Here is a 24,706-nt window from a genome sequence, read left to right as displayed (position 1 = left end):
TTTTGGAGATTAATATCTAGAATGATGAATGACATGTTGGAAGTCCTAAATAAATGTTTGTTTCTTTTCCTTCTCAATTCTCTGAAATAATCTTATTCTTTTACTTTAAAAAGTGGTGGCCACAGGGCTCTCCATAGTTATTGTCATCTAATGCTTATTGCATCATGTGTGTGTATTCATTTATTCTTTCAATGAATTATTTATTAAATGTCTGCTACATACTGAACATTGTTTGAGCCAGTGGAAAATGTAGCAGTGGATGAAATAGACATCAGTCTCTGCCCTCATAGAGCTTCTATTCTAGTGGGACTAGAACTAGATATTGAACTAAATAAGTAAACTATACCATGTATTAGATGGAGATAAATGTTACAGAGAAATATTAAGAGTAAGAAAAAGTGAGGATGAGGATTGCAACATTAAATATGATAATCAGAGAAATCCTTACTGATAAAGTGACATTATGTCAAGAACTGAGGGAGGTAAGGAGATGAACTAGGTGGATATCTGGGAGAAGACCTAAGTAAAGGGGATAGCAAATGCAAAGGCCCGAGGAGAGAACAGTGCCACTGGAACAGAGTAAATAAAGAGATTAAGTTAGGGAAACAGGAAGCCAAATTGTGGAATCCCTTGCTCAGTACTAAGGTGGCTGGTCTCTATGGTACCACTGTGCAAATTAGGAAAAGATGTTTCCTTTGGGCAGTCATAGGCACACACGTGCATAGCTTGGCTAATGAAGTGTGGACTAGACCTTGGTCCCTACTCAGTGCCCACGGCACAGTGCACAAATGGCACAGTCAGTTGCATGGACTTGGCCTTATAGTTAGTTTATGAAGTTCTTACACAGGAGCATCACCTCTCTTTAAGCTACAGGTGAACAACCTTCCAAAGAGCTGAAAACCTCCCTCCTACTTAACACCTCATCCCCAACTTGTGCATGTGGCTGTCTTCATTGTGAGAATGCAAATCTCAGCCTGTATGACAGTTTTTAAATTACCATTTTGCAGGAGATAAGGGAGTTAGTGGTTCTATAAATTAGATGGATTTAGGTTTACAAAATTGCATATTCTTTGTCGCTTTAAGCATGGAATGACTAATCAAGTCTTCACTGAAATAAGTTCTGAAATAAGTCAGAACATTAGCTCTCAGAGATATTGAGCCAATTAATTGTAGTTGTTAATGTCATCCATAGGCTTTTTGAAACAAGCTTTTCTTTGAAGCCATATATGGCTTTGTCTTAATCTACATTTCTAGAACACCTAACTGTAGACTCTAATTGAAGGTTAAAACTGGACTCAAAAAAAAAAAAAAAAAGTACCCAGTACATTGTAGAAGTCAAATATATATTTGATTAATTGTTTCCCACACAGGAAAAGCTGGCAACTATAAAACTCTGGAGTCTAAGCCTCATTGTATATCTTTGTATAAGTGGTGATTATTCAGTTAGAAACTTAGTTAAGAGCCTCCCCTCCCCCCTTTCCTTGGTTTACAAGAAAGTAGTACTGCCAAAAAATAATTCTTTAAAAAGAAAAAAGATAGCAACTCTGTTGTGACATGTATTTTTACTACTTAAGGCATGGGTTCTACTGAAATTGCTAAAAGTTGTTAAGTCAATATGTGAGGGAGTTGATTCCAGATAATGGAGGGTTCCCATGGGATCATTGAAATACTTTTAAATCTTCCAAACTGGGTATGGGCTTTTAGCCAGTGAAGAATTTATATAAAGCAGAATTATTGTGTTGTGAATGTAACATTGTGTGTCAACTATGCTTCACTTAAAAAAATAAAAAAGAATTTCAGTGTTGTGAATAACAAGTTTCTTTATGAATACCAATGAGTTTCTTCGGATTGAAGCCAGTGTACATTTGGGCGTAAATGTAAAGTAAAGCAGGAAACCACACATAATGGAGTTGTAAAGAATGGGGGTTAGGAGGAAATAAAGTAAGGAGTTCTGGATTGGCCGAAGGACAAAATTCTACTGGATTCAGGTGACGACTGAATATCAAAAGAATAGAGTATAATTATGGAATTTATATATATCTGTTTTAATGAAGATTTTCAAAATGCTGATAGACTTTGAAGTTGTCAGTAGCACTGTAAAATTCTGTTGTTCTCTAGATATTTTCCTGCAATAAAAGTAATTATATAGTAATCAGTGGCTTAGTCCCAGAAATGGGAAATTTAGTTTCTATTGCATTTCTCCATTTCATAAATTTAGGACATCATAAGAACAGAATATTTTTTATGAGAATTAGAGATAATGACTATAAAGTATTTGTTTTTACTAATTGTGTGTATGAGAGAGAGAGGAGGAAGATAGATTTTACTGGCTCTCTCTCCTTGTAAGTATAACATACACAGAATGCAAAATAAAACTTGTATCTGCAATCCATGAGTATTTGTTTAATTTCTATTAATACCAACCTTATTTTTTTAAAAAAGATTTTATTTATTTATTTGGCAAAAAGAGAGTGAGCCTGAGCATAAGCAGAGGGAGTGGCAGAGGGAGAAGCTGATGGCCCGCTGAGCAGGGAGCCAATATGGGTGATGCGGGATACCCAGGACCCTGGGATCATGACCTCAGCGGAAGGCAGCCGCCTTTAACACAACTGAGCCACCCAGGAACCCCAATACCAAATTTATTACTGCTACTACTGATAATAATAAACAATAGTTATTTTTACTTTACATTTATATAATTTTTCATTGAGGTATAATTGACATAACTAACCTTGTAATTTTTAAAGTGTGTTCATATATGTTGTAAAATTCTTTTTTTGTTGTTGTTGTTGTAAAATGTTTTTTTTTAATTTTTTTTAATTTTTTTTATTTTTTTATTTATGATAGTCACAGAGAGAGAGAGAGAGAGGCAGAGACACAGGCTGAGGAAGAAGCAGGCTCCATGCACCGGGAGCCTGATGTGGGATTCGATCCCGGGTCTCCAGGATCGCGCCCTGGGCCAAAGGCAGGCGCCAAACCGTTGCGCCACCCAGGGATCCCTTGTTGTAAAATTCTTAAAGCAACTCAGTGAGCAGGACAAGATAGCTATAACCTTATTTTAGAGTAGAGCAAACTTTGATCCAAAGAGGTTCAGTGACTTAGTTATGATCAAATGATTAGATTAATGGGAGAGCTGAGACTAAAACCAACCTTGAAATTTCTGCTTTGACCAGTGGAAGCCATGGTTCTGCCACCCACAAGAATAGGTTATGGAAGAGTTAGAATTATTTGCTTTGTAGATGAAAATTTTGATAATCTTTATCAATGCTTTATTGAAATCAAGTCCTCTTTTCTTTTTCTTTTTTCTTTTTTTTTTATTTTTTTCCTCATTTTTATAAACTCTGGACAAGATGGAACAAAATAGGCTAGAGACCTGTATCACTGGGTAAATTCATAACTGATTTGGTAGCATAGTGCTGATTAGGGTAACCTTGAGGAGAGTTTCTGGGGACATTCCAAGGGTTTTATCTTCAGCCTTACCTGTTCAGCATCTGTGTCTGTTTTGTATGAGATGCAGACAATAGGCTATCAAATATTTGGATGATAACAAGGCTTAGAGTAATTTTGTTTCAAATTTGCTCTTTTTTTCCTTTAAGCTCCAACTACTTTCCTGCTCTTCAGTCAAAAGAGTGCCATCAACCGCATGGTGATTGATGAGCAGCAGAGCCCTGACATCATCCTTCCTATCCACAGTCTTCGGAATGTCCGGGCCATTGATTATGACCCACTGGACAAGCAACTTTATTGGATTGACTCACGACAAAACATGATCCGAAAAGCACAAGAAGATGGCAGCCAGGTAATTCAGGGTTCAGTTTGAAATCTCTTTCTTTTGCCTGGTAATTACAGTAACCAACCACCCTATTTTACTTATTTCTTGAGTGAGAGAAAGAAAAACTGAAATTCTGGACCTAGTAGCTTTTTTCCTCCTAATAATCCTTGATAACGATAATATTATTGGAATAAAAATTGTATAAGGAAAATTTATGCTCACATGTTGGTAATGACTTTGTCACTGCCACTCATATTTGTTTATATAGTTTTTTCCACTATGGTTTCATTTACATGGAATGTTAAAAGCTTTGAAATCAAATCGACCTTGGTTTTGATCTTCGCTCTGTCACTTACTAGGATTCTTAGGAATTTTTTTTTTAAGATTTATTTATTTATTTGAGAGAAAGCAAGAGAGCCGGGGGGAGGGATGAGTGCAGAGCCTGACATGAGGCTTGATTCCAGGACCCTGAGCCAAAATCAAAAAGTAGGCTGCATAACTGACTGAGCCACCCAGGCACCCCTCTTATGAACTCTTTAGCTGAAAACTATGAAAAGCACATATCCCATTATCTGTTACATAGTAGGTAGAGACTCAGTAAATAACACTTTTATTAACAATTTTTAAAAGGTTTAAAGGACAGGAAACATATAACACATTCTCATTAACTTAAAAAACTTCTAGGATGTGTTATCACTAACCTGATGATGGGGGAGGCTATTATTTGGTGACTATAGAGTGAGAATGAAAATATTATCATCAGGGCAGCCCGGGTGGCTCAGCGGTTTAGCACCTGCCTTCAGCCCAGGGCGTGATCCTGGAGTCCTAGGATTGAGTCCCACGTTGGGCTCCCTGCATGGAGCCTGCTTCTCCCTCTGCCTGTGTCTCTGCCTCTCTCTGTGTGTCTCTCATGAATAAATAAAATCTTTAAAAAAAAGAAGAAAATATCATCAAATCTTGTCTATACTTACATACAGTCACGATTTGCATACTGTTATCTATACTATGTGACTTTCTTTCTGTGACTAAGCAGTTTTAGAATGTGTTTGCTTATTTGTCTTCCTTATAACAGTGATCTTGGATTTTGACTGTATCAAAATTTAGGGTGATCGGATTACTAATTTTTGATATGTCTTAATATCCCACAAAAAAGGCAAGGAAATAATGTATTTAGGGGCTCTTGAGGGATTATTAAGGAGATAACAGTTATAGTGGTATATCACAGATGTACCTTCCATGGTATAGAGCCAGAGCTAACAGGCTGGTAAATAGTAGAGAAAAATTATAGCTGTTACTATATAGCCAAGGACACAGCAGATAAACAAGATAGCCTCATTAAAGGGTATGTTAACTCAGAGTTGCCAAGTAAAAGAAATATAACTTATTCAGGTAGAACACAGATGAACTGAATCTCTCTAATTGCTTTGTTAAAAAGATTGTTTTTCAGTGGTTTGAGGATTGGAGAAAGACATGAGTGGTAGATGTGGTTTATAGCCCTAATTGGTGTATTTCTCTACAGAGTTTTTCCCTTCAGCACTATTGACATTTTTTAGGCTGTATAATTCTTTGTTGTGGTGGGATGACCTACACATAGTAAGTTATTTACCAGCATCCTTGACCTCTGTCCACTAGATGTCAGTTATGCCCCCCTGGTGTGGCAATCCAGAGTGTCTCCACACAGTGCGAAATGCCCTGAGTTGAGAACCACCACTTTAGTGGTATTTCTGAGGGGTGGTTCTAGCTGCTGTCCTCTCCTGTTTATAGGAGACAGCTCTTATCAACGCACTAATATGTTCCTAGAGCACCTAATATGGCCTTAGCTCTCTTATCTGCCCCATGTCATTAATAATCAGAGGGAACATTTGAAATGTATGGTAGCAGAAAAGCACATTACACATTACAAAATGTATTAGTACGAAATGTCCAGTAAGACTTGAGATTTCCTTCTCAGGTTTGTAACCATGTACGTACGTGTAAGCATTGTGAGTGATCACCTCAGGGTTCCCCAGCTTGGAGTCTGATTTTCTCTGTGTATGTCTTTTTCTTTCCCTAGGGCTTTACTGTGGTTGTGAGCTCAGTTCCAAATCAGAACCTAGAAATACAACCCTATGACCTCAGCATTGATATTTATAGCCGCTACATTTACTGGACTTGTGAGGCCACCAATGTCATTAATGTAACAAGATTAGATGGGAGATCAATTGGAGTGGTACTGAAAGGCGAGCAAGACAGACCTCGAGCCATTGTGGTAAACCCGGAGAAGGGGTATGTTGCTGAAGCTGCACAGATATCTTGGCATCTGTGACCCTCATCAGCCTTCCTTTCTGCTCCTTTGTTGTTTACCTTTAAGTATCCTGTACTCTAGTGAAAAACTTGATATTCGTCATCCACCTGCCCCTGCATTTTCTTATATCCTTGCTTTCTCTGATTTTACTGCCTAGAATTTCTTTCTGTAGTCACTATTGCTGTAGTTCTCATTCCTAACCATGCCTTCAGGACCCTTTGCACTGCAGCATCCTCTGTGAAGTTTTCCTTGATCTGCCCAACCCGAGCCAGATGTGATTTCCCCCTTTTCCAAATGCCCAGCACTCTGTACCTATGCCTCTCTAGTTATGCTTAGTCCTCTACCTTATACTTGTTTTCAGTGTTGTATTTTCTACTAGACTTTAGGTTCCTTTATGAGAAGAACTAGTATATTTTCTTTGATTCAATACAGAGCTTTACATTTGGTAAATAATACTTATTTGCAACTGAATGAATAAGCAGTTCAGCAGAGAAGTAGCTTATTGCAAAAGAGTTACAGGAAAGAGATGAGCTATAGAAGTTAAATATAAGAAATAATTCACATGTGACTTATTTTTGGTTATGAAATAGAGGAGAAGGAATTTAAAATTTTGTGTTCAAGTCTCTCTGGTTACGATTATTTTATTTATATATACTGTAATGTTCCAAAAGCATAGGTGTGCCTGTGTCTATCACTTTATTTTATTTTTAAGTAATTTCTACACCCAACATAGGGCTTGAACTCACAACCCCAGGATCAAGAGTCCCATGCTCTACCAACGGAACCAGCCAGGCGCCCCATCACTTCATTTTATTAATCCATGAAAATTAACTCCCCAAAGAAAAAAAGAAATTAGTTCCCTAAGAATTTCTATATACTCTGTGTTACTGTTGTTAAAAGTAATAAAAGTATCCCATGGCTTTAAAAAATTATATATTCTAAATTTAAAAATAAGATTTTGGGATCCCTGGGTGGCGCAGCGGTTTGGCGCCTGCCTTTGGCCCAGGGCGTGATCCTGGAGACCCGGGATCGAATCCCACATCGGGCTTCCGGTGCATGGAGCCTGCTTCTCCCTCTGCCTATGTCTCTGCCTCTCTCTCTCTCTCTCTCTGTGTGACTATCATAAATAAAGAAAAATTAAAAAAAAAAATAAGATTTTAAAATATTTTACTCCTTTTAAGAATATTCTCACTTTGTATGGTTTCTTATTTTAATGAACTTACTGTTTCCTCCTTTCTCTTCAGGTATATGTATTTTACCAATCTTCAGGAAAGGTCTCCCAAAATTGAACGGGCTGCTTTGGATGGAACAGAACGGGAGGTCCTCTTTTTCAGTGGCTTAAGTAAACCAATTGCTTTAGCCCTTGATAGCAGATTGGGCAAGCTTTTTTGGGCAGATTCAGATCTCCGGCGAATTGAAAGCAGTGATCTCTCAGGTACCTAAGAAATGTATTTGCTTATTTTAATTTGAGTTATTAAGATGATTCATTACTAGAATTTGTATTTTTCTTCCATTGTATTATTTTTGCACATTTCTTTATGATTCTACTTACAGGTAGTTAGCATCATGTTGGTTGGAAAGCACTTTTTCTTCAACCATCAGCATGATTAGTTCCTCTGTTATCTAGTAATTTCCTAATTTTCTTGATTTGGGCTCTATAAATAATATATTTCTAATGCATCACTTCTTTCCTAATTCTTATGCTCTAGTTTATGTTCTCATCTTCTCTGGCCTGAGGTCTAGCCAATGAAATCTCTTCCCTGCTGATTTTTCCCCCCTGAAAGTTTATACACTGTTCCTAAATTGATTATCTGAGCGTGGTTTCTAATCATGTCACTGCTACTAAATCATGTCCCTGCTACTAAAAAAATGTTCAGACTAGTCTTATAACCTGAAGAAAAAGTCTAGTTGTATACTTACATTGCTGTTTGCCTTTCACAGACCCATCATCAAACTCAAATGATCTAAACATTGCTGGTGTTTTAAACAAATTAAATCATTTGTTGGTTCTTCAGATATACCTTTACTTTCTTATCTGTCTTCAGACCTCTGTCTATAATCATAATTATTTCACTTCCCCTCTAATTTCTGATGTCCAAATACTCTATGTGGCCTCACTAGTGATCAGGTAAATGAAATTAAAATAATAAACTATGTCTATCAGAGTGGCCAAAATATGTTAAAGTTGATTATACCCAACATTGGTTAGAATGGTAGAGAATGGCATGCTGTCAATGCATTATGGTATAAATGGAATTGATAAGACCTTTTTGGAAGACAGTTTGCCAGTGAATTTCCCTCTTAGATAGGTTTTTGTTTGTTTATTTGTTTTACAGAAATACCCATTTGTACAAAGGTCACTGCTGAGCATTATTAGTAATAGTGTGTCACAGAGAAATACATTTTGCTATATCAAGTGTATGGAATATTACAATTATTCCCCAAAAATGAGATAGATCTGTGTGCACTGACATAGAAGGATAATTTTTAAAAATTACGTTGTATAACAGTGTTTATTAAGATCTAGTTTTTGGGATGCCTGGGTGGCTCAGCAGTTGAGCGTCTGCCTTCGGCTTAGGTCATGATCCCGGGGTCCTGGGATCGAGTCCCACCCACATCGGGCTCCCTGCATGGAACCCTCTCCCTCTGCCTGTGTCTCTGCCTTCTCTCTCTGTATGTCTCATGAATAAAATCTTAAGGAAAAAAAGTCTATTTTTTAAAATTTAAATTAATTTTATATATGTATACACACACTATAATTGATGGCAGCTTACCCTCTAAAAGTATTTATACTATGTGTGACACTGTACGTATACACACATACCAATAGTTGTATATACTATTAAGAAATATATGGGTATAGGGATGCCTGGATGGCTCAGTGGTTGAGCGTCTGCCTTTGTTTAGGGCATGATCGAGTCCCACATTGGCTCCCTGCATGGAGCCTGCTTCTCCCTCTGCCTATGTCTCTGCCTCTCTCTGTGTGTCTCTCATGGATAAATAAATCTTAAAAAAAAAAAAAAGAAACATGGGTATATACGTTTGTATGTTCTTCGAGGAATAGGCAAGCATATTGAGAAAGGCCTGGAAGGCTAGCATACTAATATGTTATTTCTATGTCATTTGAGTTTTTATATGTTTGAATACATTTATAATTTTTTTTAAAAAAACTATAAGATATCTTTTCAGGCTCAAATGCCTCCTTCCATTTTGCTTTCTCTGATTCCAGTCATGTACGCATTTATGGATGTGTGTACACATACTGCACATGGTATATTCTTTCCCTCATCTGATCATCTGTATCTCTTATGTCATTTATAATTTGAATAATACTTATGTCAGTGTTCTCTTACTAGTGTTGAGGGTGGGGTTCCCCCCTCTTTCTTTCTTTTCACTTAGGACGTTTATTTTTTGTTATAAGGGTAATACATACCATTAAAGACAATTTAGAAAAGAAACAGAAAAAAATCTGAAACACTGTCATTAGTAACACTTTAACTTTTCTTTTTTAATGCATCTTTTTTTCTGCCCTTGTAAAATAGTTCCAACATACAGAAAGTCTAAAGTGCTTGCCATCCAACTTTGTTAAATCTTAGTGTTTGGAGCCATATTTGCTTTTGAACTCCTTGCCTTCCTCCTTCTCTTCCTTGAGATGAAAAATTAGGATCTTAAAGCCCTTGTGTGTCCCTTCCCAATTCTATTCTCCTCCCTCTTTTCCTCGAGGTAACTGTTGATGTTTTTATTGCCATGCATATGTTGTTCTGTGTGTGTGAGTGTTACCATATGTACACATATAGCTATTTAAAACTTTTTTCCACTTTTTTATTTTTATTTTTTAGTTTTATTTATTTACTCATGAGAGACACAGAAAAGCAGAGAGAGAGAGAGCCAGGCTCTCCCTGGGGAGCCTGATGCACCACTCAGTCCCAGGACCCCAGGATCAAACCTGAGCCAAAGGCAGATACTCAACCACTGAGACACCCAGGCACCCCATTTTTTTCACTTCTTAAACTTAATATAGTTTTATGTATTCCTTTGTAGCTAGCTTTTTTCAGATATATTATGGTTTTGAAATAATCTGTGTTGATCCATAACTCTGTTAGTTATTTTCAGCACTAAATTAGTACTTCATTATATGAATCATTCTGTACTTTATTCCGTCTTTCTAAACTGCTATTCCCCATTTTTTGCCATTTAAAGGCAGTGGTTATCTGATATGTCGTTTGCAAATATCTTCTCCCATTCTGTAGGTTGTCTTTTAGTTTTGTTGACTGTATCCTTTGCTGTGCAAAAGCTTCTTATCTTGATGAAGTCCCAATAGTTCATTTTTGCTTTTGTTTCTTTTGCCTTTGTGGATGTATCTTGCAAGAAGTTACTGTGGCCGAGTTCAAAAAGGGTGTTGCCTGTGTTCTCCTCTAGGATTTTGATGGACTCTTGTCTCACATTTAGATCTCTCATCCATTTTGAGTTTATCTTTGTGTATGGTGAAAGAGAGTGGTCCAGTTTCATTCTTCTGCATGTGGATGTCCAATTTTCCCAACACCATTTATTGAAGAGACTGTCTTTCTTCCAATGGATAGTCTTTCCTCCTTTATCGAATATTAGATGACCATACATTTCAGGGTCCACTTCTGGGTTCTCTATTCTGTTCCATTGATCTATGTGTCTGTTTTTGTCCCAGTACCACACTGTCTTGATGACCACAGCTTGGTAGTACAACCTGAAATCTGGCATTGTGATGCCCCCAGCTATGGTTTTCTTTTTTAAAATTCCCCTGGCTATTCGGGGTCTTTTCTGATTCCACACAAATCTTAAAATAATTTGTTCTAACTCTCTGAAGAAAGTCCATGGTATTTTGATAGGGATTGCATTAAATGTGTAAATTGCCCTGGGTAACATTGACATTACCCCAAAGATTCAGATGCAATGAAACGTCGGGACACCTGCACCCCGATGTTTCTAGCAGCAATGGCCACAATAGCTAAACTGTGGAAGGAGCCTCGGTGTCCATCGAAAGATGAATGGATAAAGAAGATGTGGTTTATGTATACAATGGAATATTACTCAGCCATTAGAAATGACAAATACCCACCATTTGCTTCAACGTGGATGGAACTGGAGGGTATTATGCTGAGTGAAATAAGTCAATCGGAGAAGGACAAGCAGTGTATGTTCTCATTCATTTGGGGAATATAAATAATAGTGAAAGGGAATATAAAGGAAGGGAGAAGAAATGTTGGGAAATATCAGGAAGGGAGACAGAACATAAAGACTCCTAACTCGGGGAAACGAACTAGGGGTGTTGGAAGGGGGGAGGAGGGCGGGTGTTGGAGGGGAATGGGTGACGGGCACTGAGGTGGACACTTGACGGGATGAGCACTGGGTGTTTTTCTGTATGTTGGTAAATTGAACACCAATAAAAATTAATTAAAAAATAAATAAATAAATAAATAAAGGCAGTGGTTTAGTGAGTATTCTTATACAGATACTTGAACTTTTCTCTGTGGCCTAAACCTTGTAGTAGAATTGTTATGTAATGTGTTATGTATATATTCACCTTGAATAGATACATCCAGGTTTCTCTTTAATGATTATATCAACTTAAAATCCCCATTAGGAGGGGATGCCTGGGTGGCTCAGCGGTTGCGTGGCTGCCTTCGGCTCAGGTCATGATCCCAAAGTTCCTGGATTGAGTCCCACATCAGGCTCCCTGCATGGAGCCTCCTTCTCCCTCTGCCTGTGTGTCTTCCTCTCTGTCTCTGTCTCTCATGAATAAATAAATAAATCTTAAAAAAAAAAAAAATCCCCACTAGAAGTATATGAGTTATCCTTCCAGTATTTGGTATTGTTAGAATTCCCAATTTTTACTAATCCAGTAGTTTAAAAAGTATATGTCATTAATAAAATTTGGATTTCCCTGTCTGATATTAATTTATTGGTCATTCATATTTCTTCCATGAATTGCTATTAATTGCCCATTTTTCCGTTACTGATTTTTAAAAATTCTGTATCAGACTGTTAATCCATTATCAAGTTACATATATATTGGAGGAGAATTAGCATGTTTAAGAAATTCAGTCTTTTCATCTATGATGGTGGTCAGAGATCCCTCCATTTGTTTAGGTCTTATTTGATCATTTTTAGTACATCTTTACACTTTCTTCTATAGAAAAGGATATGTATTGCATGAATCTTCTTCCAATTTGTGATTTACCTTTTTTCACACTTCCAATGATGTCTTTAGATGAAAAAGAAGTTCTTAATTTTAGTGCAGTACAGTTTACTAATTTTTCCCATACGATTAGTGCCTTTTATGTTCTATTTAAGAAATCTTTGCCTACTGCAAAGTCACAAAAATATTTTGTGGTGGGTTTTTTTTTTCCCTAAAATTTTTTTTGTTTAACTTTTCTCATTTAGATTTATGATCTATTTAGAATATATTTTTGTAAATGGTGTGAGGTAAGGGTTAAAAAAATTTTTCCCCCATATTACTATTTGATTTTATACCAGTTTTTGAGAAGGTGATTCTTTCTTCACTATACTCTAACATTACCTTTGTTATAAATGAAGTGACTGTATAAGTTTGTTTCTGGAATCTAATGTTCCCTTGGTCACTTGGTCTTTCATGATATTTTGTCTTAATTCTTGTAATGTCCTAACAAATTTATCAGGCGGTTTCCTTTAATATTTCTTAAAGATAGTTATTGTTGACCATTTACACTTCCATTTATATTCTAGAATCTGCCTCTGAGTTTCCACCAAAAATGAAAGAAACCTAATAGAATTTTGACTGGGTTTACTTTGTATTTGTAGGTCAATTTGTTATTTTTTATAATATTAGTCTTCCAAATGCTAAACATGGTATATCCCTCCATTTATTTAGAACTTTAATTTTCTCTGTGTTTTATACTTTTCTGTGTAGATAGATATCTTTCATTAGAGTTATTCCTTGGTATCTGAGGCTTTTGAATGCTAGTGATAAAGAGTATTCTAAATTTTTAATATTTCATTTTCTGATTGTGGGTGGAATACAAAAGCAGTTTCCTTTTTTTCTCCCATTCTGTTTTGGAGCTTGGTCCCAGGGACCTTGCTAAATTCAGTTATCTGTGGTTTCTTTAATATTTGAAGATCATAGAATCATTTATCTACAAATTAATGAAAGCTTCATTTCTTCTTTTTCAATTCTTTTTCCTTGTTGCTTTATTGCACTGGCTGGGACTTCCAATACAGTGTTAAATAGAATAATAATAATCATCATCATCATCATCATCATCCTTGGGTTGTTTCATTTTGTTTTGTTTTCTTGATTTGGAGGAAATCTTTCAATACTTCATGATTAGGTATTATGTTTGCTAAGGTTTTTCTGTAGATAACGTATTTAACAGATTAAGGAGGTTCCCTTCTATTCCTACTCTGCTAGAATAAATCAAACTTGGCATGAGACATTTTTTTATTATATTGGTCGATTTTGTTTACGATGTTTGTGTCTGTATTCATGAGAATGATTATCCTTTAATTTTCCTTTCTTATAATGTACTTGTTGGTGTTTTGCCATCAAGGTTACATTGGCCTCATGAAAAGAAATATTTCCTCTTTTTCTGTTGTCTAAAAAAGGTTAGTATAATGTTGGTGGTTTTCTTTCTTTTTTTTTTTTTCCTTCCTTATAGATTTGTAAACAATCATACACCTTGGTCATGGATTTCTTTATGCGTCATATTTTTGGCCTCTTACAGACAGAGCCTTTTACACTGGATTGCATTTAGTACCTGTGTAGCTTATTGAATAAAGAAGCATATCTTTTCATTGTTGGTTCTGGTGTTTAACTTACACCCCTTTTAACTGCCATTAAAGTAGATCAGGTCCTTATCATGTCAGGGGTCCTCAGTGACACTGTTAACAGCTCTTTTTTCTCAGTGGTCCACTTTAAGCCATCCTTGTAATACCACCAGCTAATCTTTTTTATTCACTCCTAATATTTTAGGTTTAATTTAAATTTTCATCAAAGTAATACATGTAAATATTTGTGGAAATCAAATGCTTCTTAGTTTATAACAAAAAACAAGTGTACTGCTCTATCTACTCTCAGTTCCTACCCTAAACATCTACTTTGTTATTTAAAATAACTTGCTTAAAATGGCTATTTCTTGATTTTTCAACTTTAGACATCACACATTGACTTCCTGTGATGGAAAATAAAGATTTTGCTTTCTTTAACTGTATAGCCTCAAAATATTCAAGAATTTTCCTCCCATCCTCCCAGGATAGTTATAATTTTTAAGTTCCTACTTGTTATTTATGGCTATGAAAATATTACCATTAGCATGTTTCCTTCTATAGCTTTTTTCCCCCTGAAGCTAATCTTGTCTAATGTAAATATTGTTTCAATACCTACAGATGCATCAAGCAATCCATCTTTTTTAATTAAAAGCATACCTCTTGAATTTATCATCTTATTCCAATCTAGGTTTGCTTGCTTTTTAGGCCAACTTCCTTTCGCCATTATTATCCTGGGAATGCACTTGCCAGTCTCCGTGGTGCTGAAACCTATTTACTGAATTCCATTTCTCTGGCTAATTTCTTTTTCTTGGTAGAACACGTCCTCTATTAGCTTCTTGAAAGGAGTTCATAGGAGGTTAAAATTTTTTATTTATTTGTCTGAATTTTTCTCCCTCACACTTGGTTAATAATTTGGATGTTCGGATCCCTGAATGGCTCAGCAGTTTAGCGCCTGCCTTTGGCCCAGGGCGTGATTCTGGAGTCCTGGGATTGAGTCTCGCATTGGGCTCCCTGCATGGAACCTGCTTCTCCCTCTGCCTGTCTCTCTCTCTCTCTCTCTCTCTCTCATGAGTAAATAAAATCTTAAAAAAATAATATTAATTAGGATGTTGTATAGCATTCATGTCTCATAACTGTTTTCTCCCAATTTTGAAGGTAGAACTCTATTGTCTTCAAGCATCTCATGTTGAGAAGTTTGATATCATTGAGGTTCCTATTTATATATGATCCTTTATTTTCCCCTCCAGAAGCTTTTAACATCTCTTCTTCCAGATGTTCTAGAATTTAATGATAATTAAATTGTGCCTTTGTATGATCCCTCCTTGACTTCCCTCTTTGTCTCTTTCTTACATTGAACTGATTAGTAGGTGATGCCTTTCTATCTGGAAACTTACATCTTCAGTTCTTAGAAAGTTGTATTTGTTTTTTGTTTTTGTTTTTGTTTTTAATGTTGTTTCTTTAATTATCTTCTCATTCTGGAACTTTTACTCAGTTGTTGGATTTTTTTTTTTTTTTAAGATTTTATTTATTTATTCATGACAGAGAGAGAGAGAGGCAGAGACACAGGGAGAGGGAGAGGCAGGCTCCACGCCGGGAGCCCGATGCAGGATTCGATCCCAGGACTCCAGGACCGCGCCCTGGGCCAAAGGCAGGAGCTAAACTGCTGAGCCACCCAGGGATCCCCTTGGATCTTAACTATAACTATTTTTCTCAATTATCCATGTCTTTATCCTTTTGTTCTGCTTTGAGAGTTTTTCAAGTGTATCTTCCAGTCTTTTTTTGAATTTTTTTTTCAGGTATCATTTTTTATTTCCAAGGACTCTTGTGTTCTGTGAATGCCTTGCCCCCATCATAAGTATCCTGTTAGGTTTTTGTTGCTGTTGATTTGTTTTCTTCTGCATTAAATTTCATCTATTTCTCTAAATTCCTTTATTCTGTTTGTTTTGGGCTTTGAATTTAAAAGTAGAAGTTTTGGGGCACCTGAGTGGCTCAGATGGTTAGGCATCTGCCTTTGGCTCAAGTCATGATCTCAGGATCCTGGGATGAAGCCCCATATCCAGGCTCCCTGCTTAGCAGGGAGCCTGCTTCTCCCTCTGCCTCTCCCCCTGCTTGTGCTCTCTCTCTTTCTCTCTCAAATGAATAAATAAAATCTTTAAATAAATTTTAGATATCTGGTGATCTTTAGTTGTCTTAAACTTAATAGTGAGGCATTAAAAACTCTGCCTTTCCCCACTGCTGCTGCCTGTGAAGGAGTGGGAATCTTATGAACACCTGGCTCTTTTCTGATGGGACCCCCAAGGTGACACTATCTGAAGTTTTTTTCTCTTGGACACCTCAGGTTTTTTTATTTTATTATTGTTGGTGGTGGTTTGTATTTCCTATAGGGATGTCTTCTGGTCTTCTGGAGGAAGATAAAAGCTGGCTGCTAGTATTCTTGGAACCTTAGTCTCACCAATTAGAAAGTGGACTTTTAACTAATAGCCCCTGTAAAATCCCATGTATGGCACTACCTCTTTGTCTTTGCCTGGTATGTTAAAAATCTGGTTCAGTTTCTTTAGTAGGTATATCTTCAGTCTTCTGGTAGAGGAAGAGAGGAGACCCAAGAGGTGAATAGCTTCTTTTACTTATTTTCAATCAGTCCTCTTCTCTCAGCCCCAGCCATGTAACTCCTCCCTTTGCTCGTCCAAAATTACCTGGTGCTTCCAGTTCCTGAGCTAATTGATTTTGTTGTTGGCTTCACCAGCTGCGGGCATTTAGCTTTCTTTGGGCAACTATGTCATTATCCCTGGTCTGCTCCAACTTCTAAATTTGTATCATTTTGTGCTCTGTTGTCCTGTTTGTTCTTATGGCATTATACCCTAATTTTTTACTACAATTTTTAGGAAGAAGCCTTAGAGAACTTGTGTTTAACTTACCATGGATCTGAATGTTTATCTAAGCAGTGCCTTCTCATCTGGAATATCTCCCTGTTTTTCTCCCTTTTTTTTGTTTTTTTTTTGTTTTGTTTTGTTTTTTTGTTTTTCTCCCTTTTAAAAACTTAGCTTTATGCTTGCCTCTTTCCTAGAACTTTCCCTGATATTTCTAAAATAGAAACTAATACCTCTCTTTAATTAAACTCTAATCACTTAGGAACTAAGAAAATGTTCTATAGATATTTGAAGGACTATTATGAGGATCGGGGAAGGAATGAATACATTTTTTCTTTTTGAGTGAGGGAGAATCTGCGGGGATGGAGAATGGGGCACAGATTCCAACACACTGTATGAAACAACCTTCTTAAAGTTCAACAGTAAGAACAGTTGTCTGTTAAGAGTTAACATCCTATGTCTGGGATGTTATAGAAATAATTCTTTGTGGTGAGGTTTGAACCAGATAACTTTTGAATCAGTCATTTTTTCTGTGTTTTGAGTGGCCAGATAGAGTGAGGGTGGAGTTGTTCTTCACAGAGCCTTCAGGTGTACTCAGCAAGTAGGGGAGGCCAAGAGCTGAGAACTTAGAGCTCTGGGCTCACCACGACTGCTTTATCTAGAGAAGTCCCATTTTTATTTGATTTATATGTTAAGACTCTTCATAAAATGTAATTTGAAAAATGGACTCTGCTTTTTAAAAATTTTGAAAGCTACTCTCTTTTCCATGTTTCTATGAACGAGGGTATTTTAGTATGTATTGGGCACTTACTTTTGTTTGTGCTTAAATGTCTAATCTGTTCTTTGTGTATGTGTCTTCTCAGAATGATTTTAACTTGCAGTAGACAATTCATCATATTTTTCTTTTCAGTACTTTTGGAATCTAACTGATATTTGATCGTAATTGCTAAGTATGTGACTTGACCCATATGAATCATTTCTGTTCAATGTTCTCTTTTCAAAGGTGCCAACCGAATAGTATTAGAAGACTCCAATATCTTGCAGCCTGTGGGACTGACTGTGTTTGAAAACTGGCTATATTGGATTGATAAGCAGCAGCAAATGATTGAAAAAATTGACATGACAGGCCGAGAGGGTAGAACCAAAGTCCAGGCTCGAATTGCCCAGCTTAGTGACATTCATGCTGTGAAAGAGCTGAACCTTCAGGAATATAGTAAGTGCTGATGGCATACTGCTAATTGCAGGATTCATGTTTGTTGTAAGAATTTAAGATAGAATTAAGATGTTATGTGTCTTCTCACCTTTTTTATTTTAATTAATTTATTTTTAAAGATTTTATTAATTTGAGAGAGTGAATGAGTGAGAGCAGGAGCCAGGGGAGTGGAGCAGAGGGAGGGAGAGAAGCAGACTTCTTCCCGCTTGTCAGGGAACCTGATGTAGGGCTGAGCAGAAGAAGGCAGACACTTAACTGACCCCAGTGCCCCTTCTTACCTTTTTCTTTAAAGATTTTGTGCACTTTTAATTTTGCCATTTTTTTTAAAACCTTACACAAACTCATCTGGGAGCTTTTTCAAATTAACATCTTTTCCCCATAAAACAGGAGTGGGGAAAGGAATGGTCTTGCTCCTTTTCAAATGTTTCCCCAAATACAAGGGCTTTACTTGTCATGTCTTCTTTCTCACCTTCAGCCCCTTTAAGAATATTGGTATAAAGTATATATTTCTCTTGTTCCCTGTGTGCCCCCATCATTTGAACAAAAGCAAAAATTATATTTGTGTAATTTTGAATATAGTTATCTTGGAATAACCTTACTAAGCAAAAACAAACTACAAATTAGTGTGTTTAGAAGTTTTTGAAATAAACTTAGAGAAGATTGCTTAACAGCACTTGGTTTTCTTCCTCCTAGATACATTTTTCGTTTCTCAGCTTAGAAAAGTGCCCATAACATTTTTTTTTTATCTTACTAAAATCTTTGAATATGGCTAATCATCTTGCCCTAATTTCTTGATAATATCAAAAGACTCCTCGTAACAATCACTACTCTGGGTTTTATGTGATTGTACCAGGAATGCTAATGTTAAATGAAATATTAAAGAGAGAACTATTGAACTCCTTCTCAGCCTCTAATGCTTTAAAATCGAACTGAAGTATGAAAGGAGAATAGCGGAATGGAAGCACCATTGCTTGTTCAAGTCTTCATTATGTTGTCACTGTTCATGAACTTAGAGGTATTTGAGAATTAGAATCATTGTCACTCTAAATTATGACATGTGACTTAGGCTGAACATTTAATAGAAGTAAGGCCTTAATTTCTAAGCTGTTTATTCAATTGACCAATGAATGTTTTATTGCAGGAAATCTCAACGGAGATTTTCAGAACTTTTGAGGGAATATCTTTTTTTTATAATTCAACACTTAAATATGATTTTTTATTAGGAAGAAATTTTTCTTTAAATTTCTGATATTAAAGAGAATGAGATTTTTATCAGAAATTTCATGGAATTAAAAGGTTGTGCTATGTAGGTTATATATTCTAGTGTAATATGACTGATGGCTATTTTGGGACATCTGTGTAGTCTGACACATCTGCTGAGTTACAGATAGCTGACTCTTTCAATCTCATCAACACACACTGAAGCAGGGCTGATGTGTTATTGAGAATACAGACAATAAATGGGTGGCTACATTAGATGTTGGTATTCTGATGACATGTCAAGTTGCTTATAACACAGGCTAAGTGGAAAATTCAAAGCAACATCATTAAATCCAATTTGTGAAACAGACTTTGAAAAATTGCTTAAGTTTGTATTTATTTAATTTAGTCCAAATTTAAGGAAATTAAACATTTATAACATTGCAAATTACCTTTTGCAGTTGACTAAGCAAATAATTTTGGTTGTCTCTGAGTGGTTGCAATCCATGTGAATTTAAGTTTTTTCTTCTTAACTTTAATATTCCATATTTCATAATTTCTATATTTCATTCAACTATAGTTTTTGGGTAAAGTCATCTTTTAGAAAGGTAGAATTTCTGAGTTAAAATCTTTAGAAGAGTTTTTATATTTTAAATAGAATAATGTCTAGGACTCTGCATTCTCCCTAGCAATGTTTTTAGTTTCACTAATCAATTTGTTATATATATAAATATTTTTGTGTTTTTAAATTGTCCTCATTTTCTTGCAATTGTGTAGGGATATAATGAGGAATTTTATTGTTAGTGGGATTAAAGTCCAAGGTAATTTTATGTTTGGTTTCCTTGGCAATTCATAAGTTGATTTTGACTGAGGTGTCATTTCTTCCCTTCCTCTCTCCCTTCTTTTTCTTTCTTTCGTCGTCTTCTCCTTTTTTATTTTTCCCCAGGACAGCACCCTTGCGCTCAGGATAATGGTGGCTGTTCACATATTTGTCTTGTGAAAGGAGATGGTACTACAAGGTGCTCTTGCCCCATGCACTTGGTTCTGCTTCAAGATGAGCTGTCCTGTGGAGGTAAATATGTTATTTCCTTCTGCAGGTCCATATACCAGTTAACATGTTCATGACTTAATCTAGCATTCTGTGATTTGGCAGTGAAATTACTCTTTCTCCTAACTTGATTGGTCACTTATATTCCATTCATCTGTACTATCTTAGCCTTTTGGGTTATTTGTGAATAAAGAATAACCCAAAATAAAGAGTAATTTCACTGCCAAATCAACAGAATGCTAGATTAAGAGAGGCAGAGGGAGAGGGAGAGGGAGAAGAGCTAATCCATCATGACAAGTAGCAGATGTAACCTAACCTTGGGACTAAGGTGGAAATGCCCTTATTAGGGGAAATTAATCTTGTAAATGAATATATTTCTTAACAATAAAGTAGCTTTTTTCACCCCAGAAAGTCACAATATAAATTAATTCTACTTACTATAATCTCCATTTACTGAATTCTAGGTTCTACCAATTTAATGTATCATTTGCTGGGAATGTATCCAGTGAAAAAAGCATTCTTTTATTCACATCTATTGGTAGTTTGGTATTGTTTTTACTTATTTACCTAGCAAAAAAAAATTTTTTTAAGATACTACTGCAGTAATGTGATAGTGAAATTGGTTCAATCACTCATGAGAGCATAATAAATTGGTATATTCTTTTGTTAAAGCATAGCATGGAAAAAAAAAAAGCATAGCATGGTAGCATCAAATACCATAATAATAGTCACTACCTTAATTCAGAATTCTCCTCTTGGGGATAATCCTAAATTAATTCAACTGAAGAGAAAAGACCATTCTCTACAGTGGCAGTCTGCAGATTGAAAGCAATTTAATTTTTAATGATAGGAAAATTAGGTAAAATAACTGGGTTTATACAGCTTTTAAACATGACCATAAGCTCATATAAAAATGTAGCCAAAATTTGGCTTAACTAGAAGCCAAAATATATTTTTTGATTTTTCAAAAAATCACCTATACAGATATGATATTCTACTATGACAACTACACAAAATACATATTTCTGCGTACAAAGATTGGTTTATATACTCAAGATATAAAAGTTGTTGATAGGATGGAATTTTAAGAATATCTTACTCTAACTTTACTTTAAAAAAAAATGTATTGAGTAGCAGCTGTGAGACACTCTGCTGAGACTGCAGGAGATTTGAAGATCTTTGAGATAGAGCATACAGGTTAGTTGGGTAGATCATATATGTGCACAGTAAAAGCTAGGTTCTGGTACTTAAAGGGTCTTTCCCCAAAATAGCAAGTGTTGAACAATAATGTGAATGTCTTTAATGCCACTGAACTATATACATTAAAATAGTAAAGTTTGTTATGTATGTTTTACCACAATAAAAAAAATAGCATGTGTTTGTATATCAAGGTGCCAGGTTGTTACTCTAATAAGGCAAATCTTAGAAAAATTACCTTTATGTAATTATAACATAGATAAAACAAAGATACCATCTTTCACTTAGAAGATGTCTTTTAAGCCCCGGTGGCGCAGCGGTTTGGCGCCGCCTGCAGCCCGGGGCGTGATCCTGGAGACCCTGGATCGAGTCCCATGTCAGGCTTTCTGTATGGAGCCTGCTTCTCCCTCTGCCTGTGTCTCTGCCTCTCATTCTCTCTCTGTCTCTATAAATAAATAAATAAATAAAATCTTTAAAAAAAAAAAAAAGATGTCTTTGAAAAGACCTTTGATTTTTTTCCTTCACATTTAGTGATTATTTTAAAAGCGTGTATTAAATATTTTTAACTATGTGTTAAATTAATAGGGCCTTTTAACAAATGTGTTACCTCACTCAAATCAAATATACTCAAATAAGGTATACAGTGTTGTCATTAGGAAAAGTATCCTGGTGTCCTTCCATAGCCACTTCTCTTTCAGAAGTAACCACTAATCTGATTCTTATCCCCATAATTTAGCTTTGTCTCTTCTTGAACTTTATGTAGGAATCATGACATTTGTATTCTTTTTGTGTCTCATTCTCTTAAGATTTTTGTGATTCAGCCATATAGAGGAGTTTATCAGTAGTTTATTTCTTTTTATTGCCGAGTAGTGTTTCATTGTAAAAATATGCCACAGTTTATTCCCCTTTTGAGGGACATTTTAGTTGTTTTATTTTTTTGTTCTTAAAAATAAAACTACAATCAGTGTTAGTGTATAAGATTTTTTTGTTATGGCACCTGGCTGGCTGGTTGGTGGAATATATGACTTTTGATCTTGGGGTTGTGAGTTGGAGACCCATGTTCAGTTTAGAGATTACTTAAAAATAAAATCTTTATAGGGATGCCTGGGTGGCTCAGCGGTTGAGCATCTGCCTTTAGCCCAGGGCGTGATCCTGGTGTCCTGAGATTGAGTCCCACATCGGGTTCCCTACATGGAGCCTGCTTCTCCCTCTGCCTGTGTCTCTGCCTCTCTCTCTCTGTCTCTCATGAATAAATAAAATATTTTTAAAAAAATTTTTTTAAAGATTTTATTTATTTATTAGAGTGAGCGAGAGATAAGAGAACAAGCAGGAAGAGAGGGAGAGGGAAAAGCAGGCTCTTCACTAAGCAGGGAGCCTGACATAGAGCTTGATCCTAGAACCCAAAGATCCTGACTGGAGTTGGAAGGCAGATATTTAACCAACTGAGCCACCTAGATGCCCCAATAAAATCTTTTTTTAAAAAAGTTGGGATTGATTGATAATTTAACATTGACTTTACAGTGGAGATAAATGAAGTACAGAATCTTAATTCATTTGCCTGACCTTCAAGATATGTTTTCATTTGAGCCTGCCTTATCTACTGCTTATCTCCTTTTATATCTCACTTTATTTTTGTTTGGCTGTTTAGAATTAGATGATTACTGTTGCATGTTCTGTTTTGTTTTGCCTCTGGACTTACTTGTGGTATTTCGGGATTTTTTTTTTTTCTTTTTTGCATGCCATCCTAAGTCTTAATTTATTTTTCAAGGAGCATCTCCTCATGATATATAAACCTTTACTGGCGGCAGGGCGCCTGGGTGACTCAGTGATTGAGCGTCTGCCTTTGGGTCAGGTCATGATCCTGGGATCAAGTCCCACATCAGGCTCCCCACAGGGAAGCCTACTTCTCCCTCTGCCTATGTCTCTGCCTCTCTCTCATAAATAAATAAATAATATTTTTTAAAAAATAAATAAACCTCCACTAGCCATTATTATTCTCCCCTTCCTCTGAATTGTAGCATTGTTACCACAGTTTGCCTAACATAAAGTTCAGAGTGACATTTTGTTGTATGTTCATTAGTCTCTTCCTAGCCCTAATCAAAATAAAACTCTTTAAAGCATGGACCATATATTTTACCTGTTTTTATTCTCCTCATAAGCACTTATAGTGCTGAATATGTAATAGACTCAGATTCCCTCTCTAAACAATAGCTCAAATACCCCATGTAAAATATTCACATTTGCAGTATTCTCTACTTTAAAGATAAAAAGTTTGTGTTGCCTAGGTGGCACAGTTGTTTAAGCATTGAACTCTTGGTTTCTGCTCAGGTCGTGATCTCAGGGTTGTGAGATTGAGCCCTACTTCGGGCTCTGCACTCAGCACCGAGTCTGCTTCAGATTCTCTCTCCTCTTCTCTCCCTCTTGCATAGTCTCTTTCTCTGTCTCTCTCAAATAAAATATTTTTTTTTATTTAAAAAAAAAGGTCTTCTGATCCATAGTCCTGTTAATAAAGTTATGTTATCTAGAGAATTTAACAGACAAGTTTTTTTGTTTTGTTTTGTTCTAAAGATTTTATTTACTTATTTATTCATGAGAGACACAGAGAGGCAGAGACATAGGCAGAGGGAGAAGGAGACTCCCTGTAGAGAGCCTGATGTGGGACTCAGTCTGGAGATTCCAGGATCACACCCTTAGCTGAAGGCAGATGCTCAACCACTGAGCCACCCAGTGTCCCTAACAGACATGTTTTTAAAAGAAGTCAGTGAGCCTGTGGTAATAGCAATGAAAGGCAATGGGCCAAAACTAAGGAGACTCTCCTTCTGGTCCTATCTTTTATTGTTAGCTATCTCTTTTTTTATCTGAAGCTCTGTGACCTTGACCAGTCACTCTCTGAGCCTCAGAGGCGTGTCTTCATTTGTAAAAACCAAGAAATTGGGCTTGAATGGCAATTTTCAAAGTGGCCTCAGCAACTTTTACATTTTTAAAAGTTATTGAGGACCCCAAACAACTTTTGTTTGCATAGGTTATATTTATCTATATTTAATACAGTCAAAATTAAAACCAAGAACTTTAAAAAATATTTATAAAAGATAACAGTAATAAGCCCTTACATGTTCACAAGTTAAACCTGTTAAGAGGGATGCCTTTAAAAAAAATAAAAATAAAAAATAAACCTGTTAATAAGAAAGTTAACTACATTTTCTGAAGCAAAATAATTTTAATAAGAAATGTGGCAATTTTTTTCATTTTTATAAATTCTTTAATGGTGGCCAGATCCTCCTATCTACTTCTACATTCAGTCTGTTGTAATGTGTGGTTTTGTTTGAAATATATAAGGAAATTTAGCCTT

The 24,706-nt window shown here is 36.0% G+C and overlaps 1 protein-coding gene across 1 annotated transcript in view; it reads left to right on the top strand.

The window, feature by feature from the left end:
- The window catches only part of LRP6 (LDL receptor related protein 6), a 161,594-nt gene that overhangs the window by 119,262 nt on the left and 17,626 nt on the right, over positions 1–24,706 (top strand). The window contains exons 13-17 of the mRNA XM_041735969.1: positions 3,597–3,799; positions 5,826–6,037; positions 7,301–7,491; positions 17,703–17,912; positions 20,059–20,184. Coding sequence (XP_041591903.1) covers positions 3,597–3,799; positions 5,826–6,037; positions 7,301–7,491; positions 17,703–17,912; positions 20,059–20,184 — 942 coding nt within the window. The remainder of the gene's footprint in view (positions 1–3,596; positions 3,800–5,825; positions 6,038–7,300; positions 7,492–17,702; positions 17,913–20,058; positions 20,185–24,706) is intronic.

Source organism: Vulpes lagopus, chromosome 21, assembly GCF_018345385.1.
Source record: "Vulpes lagopus strain Blue_001 chromosome 21, ASM1834538v1, whole genome shotgun sequence".
NCBI classification, from domain to species: Eukaryota; Metazoa; Chordata; class Mammalia; order Carnivora; family Canidae; genus Vulpes; species Vulpes lagopus.
Note: the sequence above shows the minus strand (reverse complement) of the source record. Positions and strands in the feature narration are given on the sequence as shown.